This window comes from Bubalus kerabau, chromosome 12 (genome assembly GCF_029407905.1).
Source record: "Bubalus kerabau isolate K-KA32 ecotype Philippines breed swamp buffalo chromosome 12, PCC_UOA_SB_1v2, whole genome shotgun sequence".
Lineage (NCBI taxonomy): Eukaryota > Metazoa > Chordata > Mammalia > Artiodactyla > Bovidae > Bubalus > Bubalus kerabau.
The window spans coordinates 81687291-81710539 of record NC_073635.1 but is presented as its reverse complement, the minus strand read 5'-3'; the positions used below and the strand labels follow the sequence as shown (position 1 = coordinate 81710539).

Sequence of the window (23249 nt, the reverse complement as noted above, 5' to 3'; positions counted from 1 at the left end):
CTATGGTCTAATAGAGAACAGATGTGGTTTTCAAGGAAGAGGGAGGTGGGGGGTGGGGCTGGAGTGGGAGTTTTAGGTTAGTAGATACAAACTGTTAAATATAGAATGGATTTAAAAAAAAAAAAAAAACCAGGGTCCTACTGTTGTTACTGTATCACAGGGACCTATATTCAATATCCTGTAATAAACCACAATGGGAAAGAATATAAAGCAGAATGATATATATGGTTCAGTGGGTAAAGAATCTGCCTACAGTCTAGGAAACACAGGAAAGACGGATTCGATCCCTGGGTTGGGAAGATCCCCTGGAGGAGGAAATGACAACCCAGCCCGGTATTCTTGCCTGGGTAATCCCATGGACAGAGGAGCCTGGCGGGCTACAGTCCATGGGGTCTCAAAGAGTCGAATGTGACTGTGTGATCAAGCACAGCACCCATATATATTAATATAAATGTGTAACTGAATCACTTGGCTATACAGCAGAAATTAACACATCGTTATCAGTCAGCTATACTTCAATTTTGTAAAAACTAAATTAAATCTGTGGTCTAGACCATTCTGTGTCCTCTTTAAGTTCTGGTCGGATCCCAAATGATATGACTGTTAAAATGAAGGGTGCTGGCACTTGTCCTCAGCCAAACATTCTGTCAAAATTTTATAGTAGTTGAAGTCTTCTTCCCCCTTGTTCTGTGCTCAGTCAACTTGGAAAAGGCATTAACTTCTGCATAACAATCTCTCTAGTGCTTGAAAATCATGACTAAATTGCCTCGATTTTCTTACCTTTGTGCTTAGCAGTCTAATATTAACAAATGGGAATAATTTGCTAAGAGGGAAATTAAAAGGAAGAATATAAATAAGGAATGAAAAGATTAGCAAATGAATGTGAGACTTTAGAGAATTCAAAGTTGAAAAGGGAATTGAAATTAAAATATTTTTAAAATTCTACTTTTTTGTTGTTTTCTCTCTTTTACCTTATTTACCCATTCCAAACAGAGCATATGCCTTTTTTTTTTTAATTTGGCAAATACAACAAAAGGGGTGGAAATCTATTTTTTCACACAGGCAGGCACCATTAACATTTCTAAAGTACCTGCTCTTAACCTTTTCTCTAGTGTTTCATTTTGTATGTACTTGTACTTCTGCCACGTGCCATGCTGTGCTTAGCTGCTCAGTCGTGTCAGACTCTTTGCACCCTCATGGACTGTAGCCCACCAGGCTCCTCTGTCCATGGGGATTCTCCAGGCAAGAAGACTGGAGTGGCTTGCCATGCTCTCCTCCAGGGGATCTTCCCAACTCAAGGACTGAACCCAGGTCTCCTGCATTGCTTGCAGATTCTTTACTGTCTGAGCCCCCAGGGAAGCCCAAAAATACTGGAGTGGGTAGCCTATCCCTCCTCCAGGAGATCTTCCCAACCCAGAAATTGAACTGGGGTCTCCTGCATTGCAGGCAGATTCTTTACCAACTGAGCTACCAGGGAAGCCCGCACTTCTAACATATATATACTAACTTAATATTGTAAGCAGTTTTCAATACTGATAGAATTCATGAGTGTAATAGTTATCTATTTCTATATGACAAATTATGAACAATTTAGGGGATTACAACCATAAACATTTGTTATCTCGTGTGGTTTCTACAGGTCGGGAATCTAGGACAGGCTTAGCTGGGTGTTTCTAGCTCAGAGCGGTCCATGAGTTTGCAGTCAAGATTCTGGCTGTGGCTACAGTCATCAGAAGGCTTTACTCAGGCTGGGGGATCTGCTTCTGAGATGGGTCAGTCCCGTGCCTGTTGGCCGGAGGTCTCTGCTGGTTGCCACAGGGGCCTCTCCATAGGGCCACTTGAGTGTCCTCGGGAGCTGGCACCTGGCTTCCAGCAGAGTGGGTGAGCCAAGAGAGAGCAAGGTGAAGGCCACAGTGCCCCTTACCACCTAGCCTTGTAAGTCACAGACAATCATTTCTGTAATCCATTGGCTACACAGACCAACCGTATTCAGTGTGGAAGGGGACTCTCAAGACTGTGAACTGCAAACTCACCATCCTGGAGACTAGCTAGCGAAATAGACATTTGTAGTAGGTGCAAGAATGTTACATAGAAATCTCTATAGCTGTATTAGCTATTTACCTACAGTTAGGTTTCATTTCCAGTATTCCATCATTATAAATAACTCTTTCAGGTACTTTCGGGTATAAAGATTTTCATCAGTACTTCAGATCATTTTCCTTGGATATACTTTTAGAAGTAAGATTGTTGAATTATCTTAAAATTTTCCTAAATTTCATTTACAATCAGCTTTATAAAGCAAATTAATATTTTATATTGTCTATTTCAGTTAACAGATGCATTTCCTTGAATGTATTTGTTATGAATATCTTTAAATACCTATGCAGTACTCACAACTATGTGTTTTTAATGCATTCTATATAGCATATACTTTACTTTATATTCTAGATCATATAGGTAATATTTTGATACTTATGGTGTGTGGGTTTTTTCATTATTATTTAACCATTTTATAGATCCTCCTGAGTTTGTTTGTTGCTGTTATTTTGGACAACTTAGAGCTTGATGAAGATCTAAAGAAGCTTAAACAAGTAAGTAATGTATGGGGGATTCTTTAAATCGGCATTAAAAAAATAAGGGCAAAGCATGTGCTTCCAGGTAATGTTAAATCTGTTCAAGCTTCAAAGCAAATATTTTAATAAATTAACACACTGAGTTGGCAAATATTTTTCTTTTAAGTTTAACCTTCTCTAATATCAACAAAGGAAATTTTTATTGCTCTGTAATTATCCTAGGGGTATTTTTATATCATTATTTTGAGTAAAATTAAGACGGGCATGGTATAGTAAATTGAATTTAGATTCTCCTTCAGCCATTAAATGAAGGTTGTTTGGAAATGAAATGCCTCAGGGCCAGCTTGCCATTTGGCATAGCTATGTGTAATACTTTCGATCATCATCATAAAACTATTAGGCATAAATTTGCCTGACCACTAGGCACTAAAAGAGAATTTAGTCCTGGTGCTCAAAGTAGGTATAAGAAATGGGATAGAATAACTGATCAACTGTGTGCCCAGCTGTATATGAAATGGCATCGATAATCATTTCCAAAAATCTCAATGTAAATATGTGAAGATTATGTTATTGATGGCCAAAAGATTACAGATGTGAGTCAGTATTCTCATAGTTTTTGTTCCATGGAGGATACTTGGCTTGAATATTTGACGTGTCAAAGAGAAGAGACCCTTTGAGAAGCAGAATTTGTGAAGCAAGGGAGCACCTGGATAAATATTCTTGGATCACCCACCTCGGCACTGCAATAGTTGGGATGTTAATAAAGAATATCCCATCTGGAACTTTCGAAAGGCCCCACATATTCAGAATTTTCAAATTGGATCAAGTTGTCTATTTTTTACAAAGCAAAGACATGGCCTATTTAAATGTCTTGTTGTTATTTATAATCTCAAAATCACTTTTAGCATTTCACCTTTTTCCTCTTGTTTATCTCCAAAGCCCACGCTTTTAACTAAGGATAGTCAATCATGTAAAAAAAAAAATTTTTTTTTTGGATGTAAAGATGCTCACTGTGAGCCTATCAAAGAAGGATTTGAATTTTCCTGTTCTGAGGCTACACAAGCAAATGCTTGTCTGAGTGTGGTGGACCTTTCTTCCAGATCTTTTAAATTTGTGGCAACAGCAATAGGCTTTTCGTATGAGAGTTGGCAAGTTCTTTGTGGCATTGATGTAAATACTTCTCCTGGCTTCTAGTTGTAGAATAAATATGTACCAAGTTCAGAATTGACCAATAGTATAATTAAACACCAATAAATATGTACTGCTGTATAACCACTTTCATCCTTGCTTTACAAATCTGGTATTAAGGATTTAAATGACTTTACTCTGTTATTCCCAAAGAAGAGGATGGGGAAAGTGTGAAAAACTATTTGATTTTCTTAATGCTTCAAGTTCCAGAAAGCACTCTATATTCCAAAATCAATCTTTATTCAGCTTAAACTTTTTTTTTTCAATCTTTGACCCTTTCCACCAGTTAGTGTATATACAGCTTCTTATAGCTACATGGACATGAACACGAGCTCAGTATAGTGTCGAGATGCAAACCCCAGGAGGCAGTGAGGGAGGAGGAAGCCTGCTGTGCTGCATGCATGGCGTTGCAGAGCCATACATGACTTAGGCCCGGACAGCAACCAGCCACAGTCACAGTTCTTAGCGCCGGCTCAGCGCATGTACTTGGCATTTTCACCTTTTTAAATTTCACAGCATTGTGATGCAGGTACTATTCTCAGTTTCATCGGATAGGTGAGGAAACTAAGGCACAGAGAAGTTAAACAAGTTGCCTAAGGTCACACAGCTAATAAGTAGCAGAGTTAGGATTTGAACCCGGGCAGTTTGGACCAAAAGCCCAGACTCAGCCTCTACACTGTACTGAGTCACAATAAAGCTCTATAAATGCCAACCATGAGTCATGGTGTGCTGGAGGCTTGTTCATAGGACTGTTAATAACTTGTTGATAAACAATGGTGTTTTAGATGACACAGACATCATTATAGCCATGAAATAATTGTTGATGTGATGGATGGTTTCCTGAGGAACGGAGGTGAATTAAACAACCCAATCATTAAAGCTATATACAAAGTAGTTGTTTGTTTCCCCTCAAAAAGCAGATGATCTAATCAGAGGCACTGGAGTTGGCACGTTGGCAGAAGGTAAGAGCTGCAACATTTACCCTTCATTCCACTGATGGCAGACACTATCCAGAGCTCCTCCAGCCTCAGGAACCTTCTGGAACAGTGACCCTTTAGACACAGATATAATGTGCTTGCAACATATTAAGAGTTTAGAAAGGCTGCTAGAGACTGTTACTGTATTTTATTATGATCGTGGTAAAAACAATTGTGTTAAAATATATGTTGACTCATGGACATTTTTCACGAGTCATAGAAGCCAGTGTGACTCACCTTTAAAATGGAGAAGTTAAATATGAAATATCGAACGGGGCTACGAGAGACAAAGTTGGTCCTTGTGCTTGGGGAAGGGATTATGTCCCCGGGGTGGACAGTTTGGGAGACAAGGGTAGAAAGCTGGACAGTGCAGTGAAGAAACTAGGATGGGAGAGAAGAAGAAAGAAGTGACGACGTGAACGAGGAAAGCATCCAAGAGGTGAAACTGAAGGAAAGCACAGACTGTGACTCCCAGCCTGTGATAAAGGGGGAGAAACGTGGCTGAATCCTAAGTCAGGCTGCCCTCTAGCCAAGGACGCCAGAGCTCCCTGCAGGGAGAAGCTCCCCGAGGAGCAGGAACAATCCACAGGATCCATTGTGGTGGAATTGGATTCTTCTTATGTAGAAACGTAGTTCTTACCTTTCCTCCTTATTTTCTGAAGTCTCCTCCTTGCCCTTTAAGTCAGTGGTTTCCAGCCAGGGATGCTAAGCCGTGGGGCTCTTCAGGGCAAACGACGGAACCAACAGCTTTCCTTGACACTTCGGGAAACCTAAAGGGAATTGTGCATTTACCCTACCAAAATGCCAACTTTAAAATACTTTTCGCTGGAAATGTGCTAGGCAGCAACACTGCATCCTGGTGCTCGGAAGCCTCTTCCTATATGCTCTTCTTCAAGGAAAAAGAAGCAACATTGAATTATTTATTGCTTCATAAAGGCATTTTGATAGAAGAATATTTTTTTTAAAGATGGGATTCCGAGGGCAATAATAAAAAGGCTCCTTGGGGATGAGTTTTGATGGGTTCTGATATAAATGCTCATCCCCAGGCCACCCTTCTCTGTGACATTACCAATGTTGTGCCTTTATAGCTGCTCATATAGCTCTTCCTTTGTCACTCTTCAAAATAAATAATGTTCTGAAAACTCATGCCAGTTATGCATCTGCATAAAATTTATCTATTGCTTTCCTAGCAGCAGTATCACTGGAGCAATCATTTCCTGGCTGCCATAATTTATGTGACCCTGTTTCTAATTAAATAGAGACCATGATTCTCTTTTTAGCATTCCCAAAACCCAATACAGGACCTGGAGACAGATAGAAATAGAGAAATATATAATATTTTTTACATAAGATCAGAAAATTGACTAGAAATGAGATTGCAAATGTATAATTTGGCAGCTGAGAAGCCAAGTCAGTTTGTATAGAGGCTAAAAAATCCCCTTGACCTACCACTGTCCTCTAAAGAGCAAGCCGTAGGAGACAGTGACCTTGGTGCTCAGTGATGTAGCAAAAACTCTGGAGAACGTGGGTGGAGTTTTGCAAACTTTGAAAATGAAGAGAGTTCTTGCAGCTTTAATGATTTTTGCAAATTCAGTGCAAGACAGATATAAAGGGTTCTCTTTTAAGCAGTAGAAAATTCATTAAACTATGAGGGAAAAAAAAAAAAACAAAACCCATAGAGAAGCCTCAGGGAAAGATTCATTGAAAAAGGAAGTATAGATAGTCTGTCTAGATTAAATTCAAAGCTCTGAAATTAAAACTGTTTCCCCAACTCTGTATTAAGTCCCATGTGAGCTCAAGCTCGATTGTCTTTGATGGCTTCGCATCCGAAACATAGTTGAGGGTAGACATGTTAAGAAGCTTCTCTGTCTTATTGATTATCCTTTTAACAAAAACAACAGAAATCTTAATGCTATTTAAAATGTGAGCTCCAAGTTAATGTTTCTCTGCAGTCTTATCCGGGGCTTTCGTTTGCATCTCTGTCTTGCCTCCTGTATTAAAGTCCTTCAGGATTTAGGGAGACAAGTCGTGGCCAGAGGATCCACTCAGCTAAACCCTGATTGCTGTCTTCTGGCTTCCCAGAAGCAGAAAGTAAAGTGGCAGTTGCAGGGGGCAAAGAGAACTTCTTCTTGTGCTTCAGTGGCTACAGGGTTTTTAGTTCTCAAAGATGAAAAAATTCTAGAGACCTTTGGTACACAGTGTGAATGTACTTAACACTACTGAGCTGTACCCTTAAAGAATGGCTTAGATGGTGAATGTTATGTTATGTGTTCCTGACCACAGTTTTTTTAAAATTTTAATAAAAAATTGGTCACCATACTGGTAAGGTGGTGAGAGCACACTCAGGGATTCTGATGGTGCAGAAGTTGGGTTAAAGAAGATGAGTGGGACTTGCCTGGCAGTCCAGGGGTTAAGACCTCACCTTCCAATGCAGGGAATGCAGGTTTGATCCCTGATCAGGGGGCTAAGATCCCACATGCCTCATGGTCAAAAAAAAAGAACATAAAAAAGCAGTTTTGTAACAAATTCAGTAAAGACTTTAAAAATCAGTTCAGTTCAGTTCAGTTCAGGCGCTCAGTCGTGTCCCACTCTTTGCAACCCCATGAATCATAGCACGCCAGGCCTCCCTGTCCATCACCAACTCCCGGAGCTCACTCAGACTCGTGTCCATCGAGTCAGTGATGCCATCTAGCCATCTCATCCTCTGTCATCCCCTTCTCCTCCTGCCCCCAATCCCTCCCAGCATCAGAGTCTTTTCCAATGAGTCAACTCTTCACATGAGGTGGCCAAAGTACTGCAGTTTCAGCTTTAGCATCATTCCTTCCAAAGAAGAAGTCCCAGGGCTGATCTTCTTCAGAATGGACTGGTTGGATCTCCTTGCAGTCCAAGGGACTCTCAAGAGTCTTCTCCAACACCACAGTTCAAAAGCATCAATTCTTCGGTGCTCAGCTTTCTTCACAGTCCAACTCTCACATCCATACATGACCACTGGAAAAACCATAGCCTTGACTAGACGGACCTTTGTTGGCAAAGTAATGTCTCTGCTTTTCAATATGCTATCTAGGTTGGTCATAACTTTGCTTCCAAGGAGTAAGTGTCTTTTAATTTCGTGGCTGCAGTCACCATCTTCAGTGATTTTGGAGCCCAGAAAAATAAAGTCTGACACTGTTTCCACTGTTTCCCCATCTATTTGCCATGAAGTGATGGGACCAGATGCCATGATCTTAGTTTTCTGAATGTTGAGCTTTAAGCCAACTTTTTCACTCTCCTCTTTCACAAATAGTCCACATCAAAAAAAAAAAAAAAAAAAAAAACATGAGCTGAGTGATGACAGTTAAGAAAGTAAAGACAAATTGCTAACTTTTTCCTCTTGGACTTCTCATACTCCCAAGTTTCTAGACAGATCACTGGGTTGCTGACCAATTCTTAATTTTTTTAGCTATCTGAACATCATTTACTATGATGCCACCCTGCAGATTTTTTTTCCACTGAATATTTGTATGACAGTTGGAAATTACATGAGACTGGAGGCATCCGATATCTAGGATCCTTGCTGCTCAACCGCCCAGGGCCAAAGGATGAATATTGCGAAGAAGCTGTAAACTGTCCGTGGTCGAGAGTTGGTAAACTCAGAATTTTACTCAAAGTCTTCAATGTAACCCAACTCCGCATGAAGTCATGCTCAAACTTTTGGTCAAAGATGACTCTTTCATGGGCTTCCCTGGTGACTCAGACGGTAAAGAATCTGCCTGTAATGCAGGAGACCTGGGTTTGATCCCTGGGTTGGGCAGATCTTCTGAAGAAGGGAACGGCTACCCTCTCCAGTATTCTTGCCTGGAGAATTCCGTGGACGGAGTTGCCTGGTGGGCTACATACAGGACACGGTGTTGCAAAGAGTCGGACACGACTGAGTGTCTAAGCACACAGGAGATTAAGAGATACAAACTAATGTATAAAATAAATAAGCTAGGACAATCTATTTTACAGCAAAGGGAATGTGGCCAAGATTTTATAATAACTATAAAAAAGAAATATAACCTTTAAAAATTATGAATCATTGTGTTGTATAACTTTAACATATATAATATTATAAATCAACTATACCTCAATTTAAAAAAGAAAAGATAACAGCATAGAAATCAAGAAGTCAATGCAAAAATGGGGAAACAGCCAAAATCCCAAATGGAGTTTTGGAGTTAAACAGGTAATTGGGATTCAGGAAGTCAAAACAAAACAGACAAGGTACCTGTGAAAATTGGTGTCCTCCTAGTGTGAGTTGAATTATGTCCCCTAAAAAGATACACTGAAGCTGTAACTCCCAGGACCTGTTAATGTGACCTGATTTGGAAATAGGGCATTTGAGTTGAAATCAGGTTAAGTTGAGGTCATTAAGGTGGCTTAGATGGTAAAGAATCTGCCAGCAGTGCTGGAGACCTGGGTTCAATCCCTGGGTCAGGAAGATCCCCTGGAGAAGGAAATGGCAACCTACTCCAGTATTCTTGCCTGGAGAATCCCATGGACAGAGGAGCCTGGGGTCCTGCAGTCCACGGGGTGGGTTGCAGAGTCGGGCATGACTGAGTGACCAGCAGCGCTAGTCCACTATGACTGGTGTCCCTACAAAGAGGAGAAGAGGGAGACACACAGAGAGGGACTGGAGTGGTGCATGTACGAGCCAAGGAGTACCTGGGGTGCGGCCCATCTCCAGAAGCTAAGAGTCTTGGAACAGACCTTCCCTTAGAACCTTCAGAAGGAACCAAGTCTGTAGACATGTGGATTTGGGGTTTCCAGCCTCCAGAACTGAGACTGTACATGTCTGCTGTTCCAAGCCACCAGTTTTTGGTACTCGGTATGGCAGACCTTGAAAACTAAAAACACCTTCCGAGAATAAAGGACCTCTTTCTGTCTCCAGGAGGTGACAGAGCTGAGCGACAATGGGTCCTCTCGGAATGTCAGGCAGCTTTCACCAACCAAGAGCAGCTTTCTCAACAGCTGGACTCATTTTCTTCTGCCCCTAACCAAACAGCTCCCGCAAGAGTGAAGTTTATAAATGTGAGACGTTCCTGGAAGAAGGGTTTCACTTAGCCCTTCCAAAATTTCATTCCATGTGGGGTTGAGCCAAACCAGATCACTTTTAGAGGCTGTTGTTTTCAGAAACCTTGTTCTGGGGCTTCCCTGGTGGCCCAGTGGTTAAGAATCTGCCTTGCAGTGCAGAGAATGTAGGTGCAGCCTCCGATTAGGGAACTAAGATCCCACATGCCACTAGGCAATAAGCCCATACACTGCATCTAAGATGATGAGGCAGCTTTAAAAAAAAAAAAGAAATGAAAGAAGGAAGCTTTGTTCTTTGCCTCATCCCCGGCACTCAGGACGTTTAATAAGATAGCTCCAGTCTCTTTTGACATCGAACAAACATAAATTTCATGCCTAAGCCTGTTTGGGGTTCCCTGGTAACTCAGCTGGTAAAGAATCTGCCTGCAGTACAGGAGTCCCAGGTTCAATTCCCAATCTTCCTGGATTGGGAAGATCTCCTGGTGACTCAGTCCAGTATTCTTGCCTGGAAAATCCCATGGACAGAGGAGCCTGGCAGGCTACAGTCCAAGTTTACATTGATGACTTGTTGGTTGTACCAGCCTGTGGTTGTGCTAGTTCAGAATCACTTTTCTTATAGTTTATCACAGCACTCTGCAAGATAATCTCTCAATTTTTTAAGTGAGATTTGGAAGGATAATGTATACCAACCAGGCAGGAGGCTTACTCTTCAGCATGCCCGGTGCCCGGCTCTCTGCCCAGCCATGGAGATGCTCTCTCACTTTGCTTTCTTTAATTAAGAGAACAAAAATTTTAAATGCCAACAGCACTTTTTCTCATCTGATCCTTTCACAGGCAATGGGAAAGAGGATTATTATGGTTCTAAGGAAAAAAAGTGACAATTGGTTTCAGTTTTCTGCAGTGTCTGGCTGTCACTGAACTGCAGAAAGGCTTTTGGTAGCTGCTTTCAGACTTGTTTGAGGAATGAGGTAGTACGTGTTGTTCTCTGGGTGCCTAATCACGGGACACGAGGTATCATTGCCTTGATGTCTTCAGGACTCAAGTTTCACACAGCCCTTCTGTTCTTTGTTCCAAGAAGTCCATCTATTTGTCCATTCTACCCAGACCATTTCTGTTCTCTGTGTGTTCATTCAATTCCTTTCATCTTCAAGTCCCTACTACGTGCACAGCACTGCACCAGGCATGAAGGAGACAAGAATAAACAGGTAATTCTCTCCTCTCATGGAGCTGAGGGTCTAGTGGAGGAACTGGACATAAATCAAATAATCAAAGCAGTGGATAGATATTTATAATGTGAGATGACATTTCTGCAGAGAAGAACAGCATTTGAGTGAGGAATTCCTAGAAGACTTGGACCCAGATGGGGGACAGGGAGGTGGGGAAGCAGAAAGAGACACTTGGGTTGAGCTATGAAGAAGGAGCAGCGGTGAACTTCATGGAGATGTAGCTATCAGAGGGGAGGAAAGAACATTCCAGAGAGAAGGAAACATGTTCAGCATGACCGCAGAAAAAAGTGGTGTAAAGTGAGTGTAGAAAAGTAAGTGGGGCTTAAACCATGCAGAGTCTGGAGAAAAAGGCCAAGAACTTTTCCCTCTGCCCTTAGAACAATAGGGAGCCCCTGGAGGCTTTTTGGATGGGAGGCAATGTGAACTGGAGAGCTATTTGGGAAGCAGAATCAGCAGGGCCTTAGTGAGTTTGTGGGTGGAAGGACATATATGAGCATCTCAAGGATGACTCCTGGTTTCAGGTTCATCTCCTTGGATGGATGACAGTCCCATTCACTGAACCAGGAAACATTAGCACAGAGAAGATCATCACTCCGTCTTGGGCTGGTGTGAGTGAGACTCTGAGTAGAGAGACCTAATGGTTGGTTGCATGTATCAGTCTAGAGTTTAGGAGTGAGGGCTGGCTGGCTGGAGTTACAAATAGGGATGTTCCTGATCATTCTCAACTGTTTATACAGAGCCTGCCATGGGCCAGGCGTGTGTTCTGGGCACAAGGGATATGTCAGCAGACAAACCAGACAGAAATCCCAGACCTCTTTGACACTTCAATCCTAGACCTTCTCTGTATTGGCATGATAGTGGAAGGTGTCAATCTGGATGCGATTGTATAGTGTTGAGGGGGAAAGAGATACTGCAGCCTTAAGGGAAAAACAGAGCTTCCCTGGTGGCTTATATGGTAAAGAATCTGCCTGCAATGCAGGAGACCCTGGTTCGATCCCTGGGTTGGGAAGATTCCCTGGAGAAGGAAATGCAACCCACTCCAGTATTCTTGCCTGGAGAACTCCATGGACAGAGGAGCCTGGCAGGCTACAGTCTGTGGGCTTGCAAAGAGTCCTACATGACTGAGTAACTAACACATAAAGGAAAACAAGGTTTAATGGTACTGGTGCTTTGCCCTTCGAGTCCTAGGAAGGGCAGCTCTATGGACCATAGCCCACCAGGATCCTCTGTTCATAGGGTTTCCCAGCAAGAATACTGGAGTAGGTTGCTATGCCCTTCTTCAGGGGATCTTCCCGACCCAAGGACCGAACCCATGTCTCTTACGTCTCCTGCACTGGCAGGCAGGTTCTTTACCATTAGTGCCACCTGGGAAGCCCTTAGGGAAACATAAATAATCCATCTTTGTTTTTGTCTCACATAAATTTTGACTTTTTGTTCTGTTACAAATAACACTTTCTCTGTCTCAAGTTCAGCCTCCTTAGGGGAGAAGGTCTGATCAGTCCAGCCTTGGTCTAGTCAACATCATTCCTTGCAGGCAGGAATTTTGTGTCTCTGCCTCTTAACACTGGTCAGCCTTACAGAAGGCCATCAGCTTTGAACAGGGTAGATCCAGACCAGACCACAAAGAGGGCCACCCTGAAATGTGTCCAGGTTCCTTAGACAATGCTTTGTCCTCCTAACTCTCCATCCTGGCCTCTGCTCTGGAGGAGCTGAATGAACCCAAAGAAGGAGACGAATGAATGAATGAAGAGACCTTGTCCCCTTCCCAGCTCTAGAACTGAAGTCACCCTTGCAGCTCAGAGATGGGGGGCCTGGAGATGGGACACTGGGAGTGAGGCTTGATTCATGTATGAGTCTGGACTGCTTGGACTGATTTTTCACAACCAAAAGTGGCCAGGAAGCCATGGCATTTACCTAAGAACAGTGGTCAGTCTTCTTCTTCATTCATGCCAGGGGGTTAGTGGTTTTATTGTAGGCCTTTCCTTACATTCTACCCGCTTCCCTTGTTCAGCACACAGTGGAGGCAGGACATGGCTGGCATCCTCACAGCCATATGACTATTGAGTATTTTTTACTCTGATATTAAAAGAATGACTTAGATTATTATTAAGAAATGAGAAATGTATACGTGTGCTATTTTATTTGATGTTACCCCTATTTCCGTGTTGTTTTACATGAAATGTGCTAATGTGTTTTCATAGTGCATCTAATAAGCCCTTTTAATCAAAGGATGCAAAATTGAACGACTCTGCAATCAACCACAGGCGTACTCGTGAGTAGCAGTTGCAAAAGGCACGGTGGTTGTCTGAAAAGAAATTCCTTATGGGGACAGTGTGTGAGTTGAGTTCAAGACCCCAGTGTAGAGACTCCAGGACAAAATGTGTGTCTTCCAAAGCGCCAGTGAAAGTGTGGGGTTATTCTATGGTAACTGTCATTACTGCTACTAGCGACCCGTCAACTAAGGCGGAACACATAAAAAGGTTTACAGAGATAATGAGAGCCAGATTTCACACAGTCAGAGGAAGAAGTTATTTGGTTGCTAAGTTGTTTCCGACTCTTCTGTGACCCCATGGACTGTAACCCACCAGGCTCCTCTGTCCATGGGATTCTCCAGGCAAATATCCTGGAGTGAGTTGACATTTCCTTCTCCAGGGGATCTACTAGACCCAGGGATTGAACCCAAGTCTCCTGCATTGGCAGGTGGATTCTTTACCACTGAGCCACCAGGGAAGCCTGAGAAAGAAGTTACAGATAAACAAAAGGAAAATGCCAGATGACTTCTCTGGCACAAAATTAGAGTAGGAGTGTCAGCATGAACTCAGTTTATTGCAAGATGAGACGTAAATACATAGGTGCATAGATGGAAACATAGATACATCAATAGACATATAGACACATAGCTATGTAGACAGATACATAGACATAATCATGGATATATACATAAATAAGTAGATACTAAATACAGATGTGTGTGTACACAAGGGCTCATATACATACATATATTTCCTAGCTCTTTCCTCTGGGTGAGCATAGAAGCAGTGACATGCCAGTAATATCAAGAAAACCCAGTCCTAAGATTCTTGTTTCTAAAAACCATTCTCCAGTAAAAGAAATCAATATTCTTTGGAGAAGTGGCTGAGTCTCAAGCTGAGGCAGGGAAAACACAAGATAAGACTAAATAAATTTTTTGTGGAGCCAGAAAGTAAGGAAGAGCTTAAATACACACATGCACACACACACACACACGCACAAAAAGTGTGTCAAGACGTGACAGTGAAATATAATGTGAAATCCTGGATGGGATTCTGAAACAGAAAAAAAAAAAAAAAAATGGCATTCATGCAAAATCTGGGAAGTTCCAAAGAAATTCTGCATTTTGGTTCAAAGTAGTCAACCAAGGTTATTTTTTGGTTTTGATCAATGTCCTGTGGTTATGTAAGATGCTAACATGAGAAAAAACTGGGTCAAGGGTCTACAGGAACTCTGTATTATCTTTGTAACTATTATGTAAGTTTAAAATTATTTCAAAATAAAGAAGTTTTTAAAAGAGATTAGAATTTTCTATGGAAAGCTCTAAAAACACAACATAGAGTCATAAATTGACTGGTGTGTTGTCCTGTTCAAGAATCCATACGTTTGTAAAGCTTTATATCACAGATATGTTGTATAGAATTTATAGTCAATTATAATTTTTTTAATCTTGCAAAGTTGGAAGCATAGTCTTCATCAGGAACAAAATACTTTTTATGAGTTTGTTTCTGATGGAAAATCTGATGTGGCTTGTCATTTCTCCTCTTCATCTTAATAATGTGGCTTATCTGAAATCAGAAGAGTCATCTGTGCTGGTTAGCATGACTGATTCTGTATTGTAAAGAACCTAAGGAAAGGGTAACCGAGTGGTGAGAAATATCACAAATGGGCCCCTTCAGCTTGTCTGTGGGCCACACTTTGCTGCCTTTTTTGTTCCTCGTCTCATCACTGTTGTGTTATCCTTATCATTTGTGTACAGGCGTCCAGTACTAGGCCGTGGGGCCACAAAGAGTCCTGCCCTTAATTAAAACTTGTCAGCTTAATAGAGGAGAGATACACAGAATTAGGGAGCCTTAATGTGAAGCCCTGAGCACTAGGGGAAGACCCAAAGGAGGAAGACGTGCCTCCCTCAGGTTGGAGCCAGGTCGGAAAGATGTGTCTAAAAATAATGAATCTGATTTTATTAAGAAAGTGGGGAAACACATTTCATATAAAAGAAATAGCAGGTACCATACTGCAGAAATAAAAACGCATCTATTGCTTGAAAATGTTATTTTGATGAGACAGTCTAAAATAATGTTTAGAAGCTGAAGTTCTGGGGACTTCGCTGGCAGTCCAGTGGTTAAGAATCCGCCTTCCAAGGCAGGGGACATGGTTTGACTCCTTGTCAGGGAACTAAGATCCCACCTGCCACAGGGCAACTAAGCCCACATGCTATGATGAAGACTGGCATAGCTTCCCCCCTACCCAAAAAGAAGCTGAAGTTCTGGAACCTCAAAGATTGTGGTCAAACCCCAGTGAGCACCCCTTCTAGCTATGTGACCTTCAGGAACAGATTTGAGCTCCTTGGTCCTAGGGGTCCTCACCTATAACATAACAGAACTAATTATGGTACTTACATCAGGGGGCTAAAGCACTTACATTGAGGACTAAAGCATGTTAGCAAATGAGGCGATGAGCAAAGTGTTCAGCCGAGTATCTGCACATGTTTACTACTTCAAGTAGCCATTGTTATTCTGAGAAATCATCCTAGAGGAGATGGTTTTGGAAAGCTGTGTTATAATGAACCAAGTGTGGAAGGAACATGTATTACAGGTGTTGGGAAGGTGTACGCTAAGGCAGGAACCAGAAATAAAACTGAGGGGTGGGGGGCAGATATACAAACCAGTATTGTTAGAGAGTAAGGGCAAGGTGTGAGGGGATGCTTTAAGCCATGCTGAGATCAGAATTTCTCCTCTACATAACCAGTCCATCCTAAAGGAAATCAACCCTGAATATTCATTGGAAGGACTGATGCTGAAGCTGAAGGTCCAATACTTTGGCCACCTGATGCCAAGAGCCAACTCATTGGAAAAGAACCTGATGCTGGGAAAGATTGAGGGCAGGAGGAGAGGGTGACAGAGGATGAGATGGTTGGATGGCATCACTGACTCAATGGACATGAGTTTGAGTAGGCTCCAGGAGATGGTGAAAGACAGGGAAGCCTGGTGTGCTGCTGTCCATGGGGTCACAAAGCATCTGACACGACTGAGCAACTGAACAACAAAGAGCAACGTAATTGATGATCCTTGAATTACTTGAAGATCTAGAACAAGATGGTGTTTCTTCCTTAGCTGTTCTGTAAGATCGATTTAAAGGGACAGGATGAAGATGGAAACCCAGCTAGGAGGGCAGAAGGGGTGACCGTGAGCAGTTGTAACCTGGTCAACCAAGTCACCACTTGACTCTCCAACCTGGAACTGTTGGTGGCTCCATCAGGAGCAGACCCACTGAGGGTGGGAGAGACCCGGGACTCAAGAGAGGATGCAGGGAAGTTATTGCAGAGGAGCCGAGCAGATGGTAAGCAAGTTTCAAGAAGCAAGTTTGAAAAAGAAGGGAGAAGAGAGAACACAAGCTCAGGAAAAATGTTTGCTTTTCTCTCTATTTTTTTTTTTAGCTACACCTTTCAGCATGTGGGATTTCAATTCCCCTGCTGCTGCTGCTGCTGCTAAGTCGCTTCAGTCATGTCCGACTCTGTGCGACCCCATAGATGGCAGCCCACGAGGCTCCCCCGTCTCTGGGATTCTCCAGGCAAGAACACTGGAGTGGGTTGCCATTTCCTTCTCCAATGCATGAAAGTGAAAAGTGAAAGTGAAGTCGCTCAGTCGTGTCCGACTCCCAGCGACCCCATGGACTACAGCCCACCACGCTCCTCCGTCCATGGGATTCTCCAGGCAAGAGTGCTGGAGTGGGGTGCCATTGCCTTCTCCTTAATTCTCCTACCAGGGATCAAATCCATGCCCACTGCATTGGAAGCATGGAATCCTAACTGCTGGACCACCAGGAAATTCTATTTTCATTTTTTAAGCCAAGATTCTTGAGAAAATAAATCAGTCCACACAGTGAAGGGGAGGAAATTGGAGCGAGTGGGAATGGGTGAGGTGGTCCCTGCCTGGAAGGAGGAGGGGGTCTGCAGCATGCATGTTGCCCCCTCTTCACTTAGCCCCCTCACTGAGATGAGACCACTTTCATGTCGAGCCGGCAGTTGCTGGGGCTTGGTGATAACTTTAGTTTTTATACCACATTTCCCTTGAGTAATTCAAATTACAGGCAATATGCTATCTCACTTATATATCTGGCATTTATGTAAAAGAATGAAATCCTCATTTTTCATTTGAGCACATTGAAATCCAAAGCAGCTAAGGGATTATAGAACAAAACCAAAATTTAAATCTACATCTTCTTACTTTTTTACTTTTTTGACTATGCTATCTCCAACATTTTCTTAAAGCAAAACGGGGAAGACAGTTGCGCACAAAAATATATCTTCTGAATTCCCTTGGGTCTGTATTTTTTTTTTTCCCTCTTCATCTTGTAACAAGAACCAAGCATCTAGTTGACATGGAACTCTGATATAATTTCATTTGAAGCAGAGAAAAAAAAATCCTGCATTTTTGATCATAATAAACCTGTTTCTGTGACTCAGTAAATTCCCTAGTGGAAACAACTGTGTCCTGGTTGAATAACACAAGACAGATTAAAAAGTAAGAGAGAGTTGTTTGGGACCTAGAGGAAAAAACGCACAAAAGCAAACTCTGTTCATTACTGCTGTCTCAAGGAAACCTCTCATTCCATTATTAGGATTTTAAGGGACAATAATATTAATATAAGGAAAACATCTGTTCAGCATAATTTGGTTTTCCAGCTTTTTAATAGTTTTCTTTCTGTTAGTAAGTTGCTAACATTTCCTGTGAGCTTAGCCTTGTTGGAAATAGTACCTCTATTTCTGCACGAAGAACTTTCTGCAGGATGTTTAAAGCCTGTAAGTTCTTAGGTTCAGAGCAAGTTCTTTCAAGAGCATGAAAGTGAATTAAAAGTCCACGGTGCAGCTTAGGGATGTCATTGCTGTTGTTGTTCAGTCACTAAGTCGTGTCTGACTCTTTGTGAGCCCGTGGACTGCAGCAAGCCAGGCTCCTTTGTCCTTCACTGTCTCCTGGAGTTAGCTCAAACTCATGTCCGTTGAGTCGGTGATGCCTCCAACCACCTCATGCTCAGCCACCCCCTTCTTCTTTTTGCTTCAATCTTCATCAGGGTCTTTTCCAACAAGTAGGCTCTTCGCATCAGGTGGTCAAAGAATTGGAGCTTCAGCATCAGTCCTTCCAATGAATATTCAGGGTTGATTTTCTTTATGATTGACTGATAGAGATATTAATAAAAAACTAACATGTTTGATCAATACTGCCGATAGAGCATCTGAAGTTTGGGTTGTAAAATCACAAAAACAAAATAGTGAGAGAAACTTCCTTGAAGACTAGTAGTTTTGCTTTAGGAAGAGTCTCCATTCTGAATTACTGAGTCATGTATCAATCCAGAAAAGCCAACAAAAGCTGTCATGGAAAGAAGCAAAGAGAATTCCACTTTGATTTACTCAGGTGACACAGAGGAGCCTTCCTCCAGACTGAGCAAAATCTGGTCCTTGTTCATATCTGGAAGAGCCACAAAATACTCTTCAGTTACGTTAACCCTCAGATCTATCCACATTTTTCAAGCCAGCATGAACTAGATTTTCCAATGAGAAGCTTCCCCAAGCCTGAACACTTTTTAAATTGTTTTCTTTTAGAAAATCACACCAAAAGTTAGAAAAAAAAATTTTTTTTATTTAACGTAATCCTTCAATTCAGTTATTTGTTGCTGCATTCAGACAGGCACTGAAATCGAATAATGCTTGAATATTTTAACAGAAGAAAGCCCAGGCTGAAATATGGAAGATTTAAGCGATGAGGCAGAACAGGGTATGTGTTATGCAGACCAATCACTCCCAACTCTCTTGAGAAGCACAAGTAAAGGAAAAGGCTTTCAGCCGCCCAGTGTGCAATGATATCTCAGCAAGACAGATGCCGAGCCATAGAATAGCACTGAGCTGAGATGATTTATATTTTTTTTTAAAGCTCAAGGTTTGAAATTTTTTTCCTTTGATTCTAATTTCCTTTTTGCAAAATGTCTTTTTTTTTTTTCAAATCATGTGAGTCTATTGCAAAGCTATCGTGTAGTCTATCTGCTCCAGCCAGACTTCATGCTCAGTTGAAACCATTATAACCTCCTTCCTTTGGACTGTTCTCTGCATTAGGTTTTTCAATATAGAGAAAAAAAAAATCCTGGGATTTTTTGCGCTATGTTTCTTCCGTTCAAGAATCATAATCTTTGAAATAATTTTTAAGTGGAAATTTACAATTGCAAACACTGTATGTTGAGGTCTTTTATGATATAGTATAATGATCTTAGATTATTACCCAGTATATCCAACATAATCCATATTATTCACTCATTTGCATCAAGGTAAATTTAATCTTGGAAAATCTGTGCTTACATGCAGAAGGGGAAAGAAGTTGGATAAAAGCTATAATACCATTTTATCACATATTAAAGAAACTTTACAGTGGCTTCAAAATACTATGAAACACATCCCTTTATCCTGGCTGCCTCATCCCCCTCCACTGCCCATTCCTTCCACATACATACACCCTCTAAACCCATCTTACACTTTCTTCTTCTTTTTATTTTTTTGTAGTTCAGTCCTAATCATGGGCTAGGGAAGAAGAAATGGTCAAGGTAATGGAGGTTAATAGCAGTGAAGTAAGAATTAAATGTCTGTGCGCAAATGCATTATCTGGTCTTTAAAAAAAAAAAACTTTTTACTTTACTATAATATACTTATGCATGCATGTGTGCTAAGTCACTTCATTCATGTCCAACTCTTGGCAAGCCTGTGGACTGTAGCCTACCAGACTCCTTTATCCATGGGACGCTCCGGGCAAGAATACAAGAGTCGATTGCCATGCCCTCCTTCAAGGGATCTCCCCAACCCCACCAGGGATCTCACCCTTGTCTCCAGCATCTCCTGAATTCGGAGGTGGGTTCTTTACCACTAGTGCCACCTGAGAAGCGAAGTAGGCATTTTGCTGAATTTTTACAAATTGAAGCCTCCCAGCACCCAGCTCTTGAAGTATTGACCGTAGCTTCAAAGCCCCTCCCTGTAACCAATCCAGTCACCAAGCTTCTCCCTCACCCCAGGATCAATGCTCTCTGGGTACCAAGTGGACAGACTGGTGCTGCCTGGTGTTTATATTCATGGGATCATTCAGTATGTGCTTGTTTGTTTTATCTGGCTTCCTTCGCTCAACATTGTACTGCGAAATTCACCCCGGTTTTGTGCTTGGATGTTGTTCATTGGCTCAGATGTTTCAGTGGATCAGTATTGGCTCTTCTCTTCAGAGGCTGATGGGCACATGAGAGTGTAAGCTTGCGACTCTTACAGACGACACTGCTGTGGGTTTGGGAGGGTGTAGCTGTGCTGGGCGTGCACACAGGTCTGGGAGGTGTACGCCCAGGAGAGGATTTGCCGGGTTGCCGGGTGGCCGTATATTCATCCTTGTTGATGCTGCTTACCTGGAAACAAGAGAAGGAGCACGTGGTCCCTGGTGCTCAGAAAGAGGCCCCTTCTCACGGGTGGAAGATTCTCATTAGTGCCTCAGCATGAAAGCAGACATGCCCACTGTTCCAGCAGCTGCTCGTCTTTCTCTATCTTATTTATTATTTTAAATTTATTTATTTGGCTGCAGCGGGTCTTAGTTGCAGCACATGGGATCTTTTCAGTTGTGGCATGTGGGATCCAGTTCCCTAACCAGGGATCAAACCTGGGCCCCCACACTGGGAGCACAGGATCTTAGCCACTGGACCACCAGGGAAGTCCCTCTTTGTCTGTTTTAATTGCCCCTTTAGGCACATCAATTGGGCAGCAATGCCCAATAGTCAAAAGGAGAGTTTTCAGGATCCTGAAGAGCCTTCTGAGTCATCAAAATATTTTCTCACCTGCTTTTTTTCAGTTTTAGAGTGCAATGGTCAACTCACGCTGAGTTCAAACCCGTTTAGTCACAAACAGTTGTTCTATTTCTACTCTCTAGAAGGTGCTGTAAAAGTAAATTAAAAGTGGAATCTTACCCTTAAGGAGCTTACAAGGTTTAGGGAGTATAAATAATTCTAATACAAGTTAGAATGAGATGAGATCCATTTTAAAAACATAGGCATGGGATTATTTTTTAATACTGGTAACATACCTATATTAAACATTGTATTCTAGGATATTTGATTAAATATTACAAAATATTATGTGTAAATTTATTCTAAACCTTCCTCTGTTCATCAGTGGCAGACATACATTCAGGTGAAACGCCACAGTCTAATTTTATTCTCTTTTGTAAATCCAGGGACACCTGAATTTCACACCAACAAATTTATTCAAGTAGTAAATTTTCTGCTTATCTCTCCATTCTTCAGACTATACCTAAAATCCTTCTTTTCTATTTCCCAGTTATCTGCTGGAGAGTGTAGTTCCACCCTCTGATCTGTGTAATTATTTATTCAACAAATGCCTGTTTAGCTTCCTCTGTGTCAAATATTGTGGCCAACCCCAGATACGGAATAATGGAAGATCCCCATACGATCCTTGTCCTCCGAGAGTTTCCAGTCTCAGGAAAGACAGAGAGAGCGTTCAGGTCAGACACCCTAAGTTCAAATGATGCTCCGTGTAGTGGTTTTCACGGTGCCCCCCATAAAGTGATGTCCACCAGGAGCCTCAGAAGGGGACCTTATTGGGAAATTAGATTTTTGCAGGTGTAATCAGTTAAGATCATCCTGGTTTAAGGTGAACCCTGATTTCAGTGAATCATGCCTTCGTAAGAGAGAAGAGAGGGAGAATCCGGTAGAGAGACAGGGAATCACACAGGCCAGGCGGGACAGGGGGAGAGGCTGAAGTGACGCAGCTTCAGGCCAGAAGACACCAGGGGCCGCCAAGAAGCTGAGAGTGAAGGAAGAGGGCTTCCCCGGCGTCTTCAGAGAGGGCACGGCCTTGCTGTTCCCCTGACTCCGGACTTCCAGCCTACAGAGCACGGAGAGGATCAGTTTTGTTGTTTTAACCAATTTGATCTCACAGCAACTTGTTACCACAGGCCTAGGAACCTGGAACAGTGTGTGTTAGGGTGAAGCATAAGAAATGACCGATTTCGTCGTCTGCTTTGACCTATACCAACATGGCGACTCCATATGGTCCCACCCGCTGTGCCCTGGGCTCCTGAGGGGAAAATTTAGGTGACAAGAGAAAGCTTCTTGGGGAATTGCTGATGGAACTGAAATTAGAAAAGCAAGTACAAGTTCATGAAGAACAAGAGAGGAAAGGGAGGAGAGGAGCTCCCAGGGCGACAGAGGCTCTGGGTCAGAGGCCAGGACACTTTTGAGGAGCTGAGAGAGGCAGGCGTGTGGGCCAGGGCCAGGTGAGGCCGGGACAGGTGGGGACAGGTAAGGACAGGTCACAGCAAGTCGGCTGCTGAAGCCTAGAGGCTGACAGTTTTGTTTGAGAGCAGCGGACCACCGTCGAAGGGTTTGAGCCGGAAAAGGAGAAGATGACTGTGACGGTGGGAGGGTGGGCGGGAGCCAGGGGGTGCTTCTGACCAGGGGATCACTAGTGGGGATCCAGAGAATGGGCCAGCTGAGAGGTGTTTAGGAAAAGAGCTCCATGTTTTTGTTCTGATGGCATATCCTGATTAATATACCATCTGCCCTTGTGTCTCTTTGAAGACTCATAAAAGATGCATCCCAGTCCGGGCAGGCCCACAGCTCCAGTGTTGACTAATGTGATCACGTGTAGCAATTCTGCCACCAAGAAGTCTCTAGAAGGAAAAGCAGGACCTGCTTTATTGTTTTATTCTAATTTCTCCCTTTGTTCCTCACCTTGTGTTCACAACACTTTGTGTATGACTCAGCTGGAAGGGCTATTGTATTTTATTGCCATTATCTATCTCTATAACTGTCCATTATAATGCAGGCTCCGTGAGAGCACATACTGTATCTTAGTTATCTTTCTGTCTCCAGAGCTTAGCATGGAACCTGGCCTATGGGATTTGATTTGTAAGTGACTGCATCAATGTGTAAATAAATGAGTCAGCAGTCGCATG

At 42.4% G+C, this 23249-nt stretch overlaps 1 protein-coding gene across 1 annotated transcript in view; it reads left to right on the top strand.

The window, feature by feature from the left end:
• The window catches only part of NALCN (sodium leak channel, non-selective), a 281606-nt gene that overhangs the window by 161446 nt on the left and 96911 nt on the right, over window positions 1-23249 (top strand). The window contains exon 14 of the mRNA XM_055542965.1: window positions 2517-2591. Coding sequence (XP_055398940.1) covers window positions 2517-2591 — 75 coding nt within the window. The remainder of the gene's footprint in view (window positions 1-2516; window positions 2592-23249) is intronic.